Consider the following 4,019-nt stretch of genomic DNA (forward strand, 5'->3'; position numbering starts at 1 on the left):
CCAAAAAAAAATTATATTCATATATTGTTTTAATAATTTAATTCAAATCATCCTTTTTATTAAATAATATTTAAATTCATAATCAAAATTCTATATACACCAAACAATAAAAAAATTTTAGCCAAAATAAAAATACTCAAAAAAATAATACAATGATGTCATTCCTTGGGTAAACAAAATTGACAGGCATTCTTCAATGTTTATTATTATTTTTTTTTAGATTATTCAAAATATTTGTTAAACTCATTTCTTAGTCCCTTATTCTTATTATATATAAATAAATACAATAGACGTAATAAGGCATACAACACAAGTAATAAGGCACGAAAATGTCCATGTATAAATTTGAATGAATGTATCAAAATTGATATTAAAGCTGTAAAATTCGTTTTATGTATACAAACATGAGAAAATGTGTCATATTTATCGATTTAACGATTTTTGTTAAGAGAGTTAAATCGATAAATACGAAACATTTTATATTATGTCAAGAATATAAAATCAGTCATCCCCTCCGTCTTGCTTAACTTCACAATAATAATCAGTCGTTTTTCGTTTCCAAATTATATTCTTTTTCGGTTTCCCGGTCAACTCTCATAAGTCAAGAAATTGGGGAGGGAATATGTGCATGTTTTTTTATGATAACATGATAGAGATGTAATCCTAATCGACTGGGAAAACAGAAAAGAGTATCGTTCCAAGAAAAAAAAAAGTGATTTTTATTTGTAAGGAATACAAAGATGGGGAGGGATTTTTAATATACCATGTGAACCATAACTTGAATAAAAAATAACATAAAATCCTAGTTATCAAATACAATGTTGAAAATTGACTCTTATTTTTGTTTGTACGTTAATTCGATAAATCTGACTATTTTATGACGTTTCTATAAAATTATCAATTTTACATATTTAATAACAAATTTTAAACTCATTCAACTTTCTATATATATAATTCACATCTCTCTCAACAATTCATTAACATTTTCTCTATATATATAACAAAGAATGGAGCTTCTTCTCACGTTTTCTCTTGTCCTATTTGCATTCCTCGCCATCTCATTTACACTAAATTACATCTTCACCCGAAAAGTTAAGAATGAAAAAACCAATCTTCCTCCAGGAAATTCAGGATGGCCAGTGATCGGAGAAACCCTAGAATATTTCTCGAAGCTTAAAGATTGCATTCCCGAACAGTTTGCAACGGAAAGAATGAAAAAATACTCGACCAAAGTGTTCCGAACAAACATAATTGGTCATCCGACAATAATCTTGGCCGGAGTTGAAGGAAACAAGTTTTTATTCTCTAACGAGAATAAGCTTGTTCAGGCATGGTGGCCGGCGACAATGGACAAGATATTTCCTAAATCGAGCAAGAAAACGGCGAGGGAAGAGTTTATTAAGGTGAAGAAAATGCTTCATTCGTTTCTTAAAGCTGATGGGCTTCAAAAGTACGTGGAAATTATGGATTTGGTTATGAGAGAGAGTTTGGAGAGAGATTGGAAGGGGAAGAATGAGGTTTTGGCCGGCGAGGTTGTGAAGAAATATACTTTTGCACTTGCTTGTAGGGTTGTTTTGGGAATTGATGATTCTGAAAAACTTGACAAACTTGCTAAGCCCGTACAAGATATTGCTAAAGGTAAATTACACACTCTTTTTATTTGAATTCATTAAAATATATGTAAAAAAACCATGTAAGCTTGTTTAATTTGATATTGTTTTTTTACTCAAAACCTAATATTTTATGAGGAGTGGTAGGGAGGAAATTTGGGAGGGAATGATGTGTGAAATATCACAGGTTAAAAAAAAAATAAACGGTGAGGGGGAGAAAAGAAAAAAAATTTGCTATTTTTTCGGACAATCAGATTCTCTCTCAAAATCATTTCTCATATTTTATTTAGTTTTACTTCAATATATAGTCAATAAAACATATTTATAAATAAAACCAAATTAAAATTACAACTATAATATTAATGAAGTTCTATCAAATAATTTGAATCATAGTCCATAAAACATATTTGTACCCAACATAAAAGGACTTTTAAATTTGAAGAATTTTTGTGTGACACAATGATACAAAATATGCATCTCTTTTTTATTTGTTATTTTATAATTGCTTGATTTTTTTGTGTTGAAATATATATTTCTTATTATAATTTATAAATAACTATTTATAATTTGTAATGAAAAGGGGTCATATGTGTACCAATCAATTTTCCTGGAACCGCACTTAACCAAGCAATAAATTCATCAAAGGTGATGAGATTGGAAATAAAAGAAATGATAAAGAAGAGGAAGATAGAGATCGCGGAGAAAGTAGAACAAAAGAAAAATGTTCTTTCAACTTTGCTTTTGGCAAGCTGCGACGAGAACTCACAATTCATGAATGATGGAGACATTTCAAGCCACATTGTTGGACTCTTCAGTGCCGGCTTCGACACTCTCAATTCTCCTCTAAGCTTTATAATGATGTATCTCGTTGATTATCCCGATATTTATGAGAAAGTCCTCAGTGGTATATATATGATTTTGTTTATGTTCTTTATCAAGTTTAATTTAACTTAGATTAATTTTCTTGAGTTCTAAACATTAATTCTTTATCAATCAGAGCAAAATGAAGTTGCAAAGTTGAAAGCACCAGAAGACTTACTTAGTTGGGAGGATGCAAGCAAGATGAAATATTCATGGAGTTTCGTATGTGAAGTATTGAGGCTCATGCCACCCAGTCTTGGCGCTTTTAGGGAAGCAATTACCGACTTCAACTATGGCGGTTATTTTATTCCCAAGGGTTGGAAGGTAAATTATTTGAAATTAGAAATTTCATTGTTTTGAAACATTTTTTCTTTGTTTGTTTTTGAATCTAGATATAAAAACATTCAAATAGTCTTATAAAATATATACCTTTGATTTAACTTTAATGGCCTTACTATTTTTGTTTTAATAGTTACACTGGATGGCACACATTACCCATAAGAACCCGGATCACTTTCCAGACCCGGAGAAGTTTGACCCGTCGAGATTTGAAGGAGATGGACCAGCACCTTACACTTATGTCCCTTTTGGGGCAGGACCTAGGATGTGTCCGGGGAACGAGTATGCAAGGCTTGTCTTGCTTGTGTTCATCCACCGCATGGTCATAAATTTCAGTTGGGAGAAATTGATTTCAAATGAGAAGATTGTTAGTGATCCAGTTCCGAGGTTTACAAAGGGATTCCCAATTCGCCTCCATCCTAAATATCTTTGACACATTCATTCTCTCTTAGTTGGTCGATTTCTTACAATTCTCTTTAAAATTTGTCTATATGTAAGATTTAGAAACTATGGATAATAATGTTTTTATTGTTTTTATTTCTATGGGAAGGAGTATTAAAGTGTTAACATAAAATATAATAGTTTTTTTATTATTTGTACTACATTATAATATTTTATATTAAACAAAGAATAATTTGCACGTGTTTTTTTATTGTCAACCTTTATTTCATTTATTAAAATTACCCCGTCTTTATTAACCGTTCTTGCGATCCGAAATTAGTCAATCACATGTCTTACCTTCCTTTTGCGCTCACGCGATAAGAGACGAGAGATTTTTATGATAGGTTTGAGCCGTTCATTGTTTTTTAAAGAAAGAAAACGTTTTGAGTGTTTCAAGGCGAGTTATGTTAGAGAACACATTGACTTACCTTCCTCTGCATCTCATAAAAATTGAAGAAAATACCACTCTCTAGCAAGAAAGAGTGGAGTATTTTTCCTTCTGATCGTAGATCTTATCTTGCCGGCCTTCTTTATTCAATTCATTGCATCTTTGCTGCCTTCTTTGACCTTTGAGCTCTAAGAATCCCAAGCCGGAATCATGTCAGTTAAATCTTCTCATGAACCTGAATCATTTGCTGAAGCCTTCCTCTAGTGAGTTAGAGACAAGGAGTATTCCCACTAAAAAAATGTTTCATCCAAAAAGAAAGTGCATTTCTAATGGCTTTAATGAGATAGATCGCTCCCTGAAATATGTAGTACTCTTCCCGC

At 31.5% G+C, this 4,019-nt stretch overlaps 2 protein-coding genes across 2 annotated transcripts; both read left to right on the top strand.

The window, feature by feature from the left end:
* The first annotated feature begins 1,007 nt into the window (after positions 1-1,007).
* Positions 1,008-2,564, top strand: LOC124939303 (dammarenediol 12-hydroxylase-like). The gene is made up of 2 exons (XM_047479787.1): positions 1,008-1,638; positions 2,191-2,564. The coding sequence occupies exons 1-2, from the start codon at positions 1,008-1,010 to the stop codon at positions 2,562-2,564; spliced, it is 1,005 nt and encodes a 334-aa protein (XP_047335743.1).
* Positions 2,565-2,619: 55 nt separating this feature from the next.
* On the top strand, positions 2,620-3,243 carry LOC124937400 (beta-amyrin 16-beta-monooxygenase). Its single transcript, XM_047477661.1, has 2 exons — positions 2,620-2,795; positions 2,944-3,243. The coding sequence occupies exons 1-2, from the start codon at positions 2,673-2,675 to the stop codon at positions 3,241-3,243; spliced, it is 423 nt and encodes a 140-aa protein (XP_047333617.1). The 5' UTR covers positions 2,620-2,672.
* The last annotated feature ends 776 nt before the right edge of the window (positions 3,244-4,019 follow it).

Source organism: Impatiens glandulifera, chromosome 5, assembly GCF_907164915.1.
Source record: "Impatiens glandulifera chromosome 5, dImpGla2.1, whole genome shotgun sequence".
NCBI lineage: Eukaryota > Viridiplantae > Streptophyta > Magnoliopsida > Ericales > Balsaminaceae > Impatiens > Impatiens glandulifera.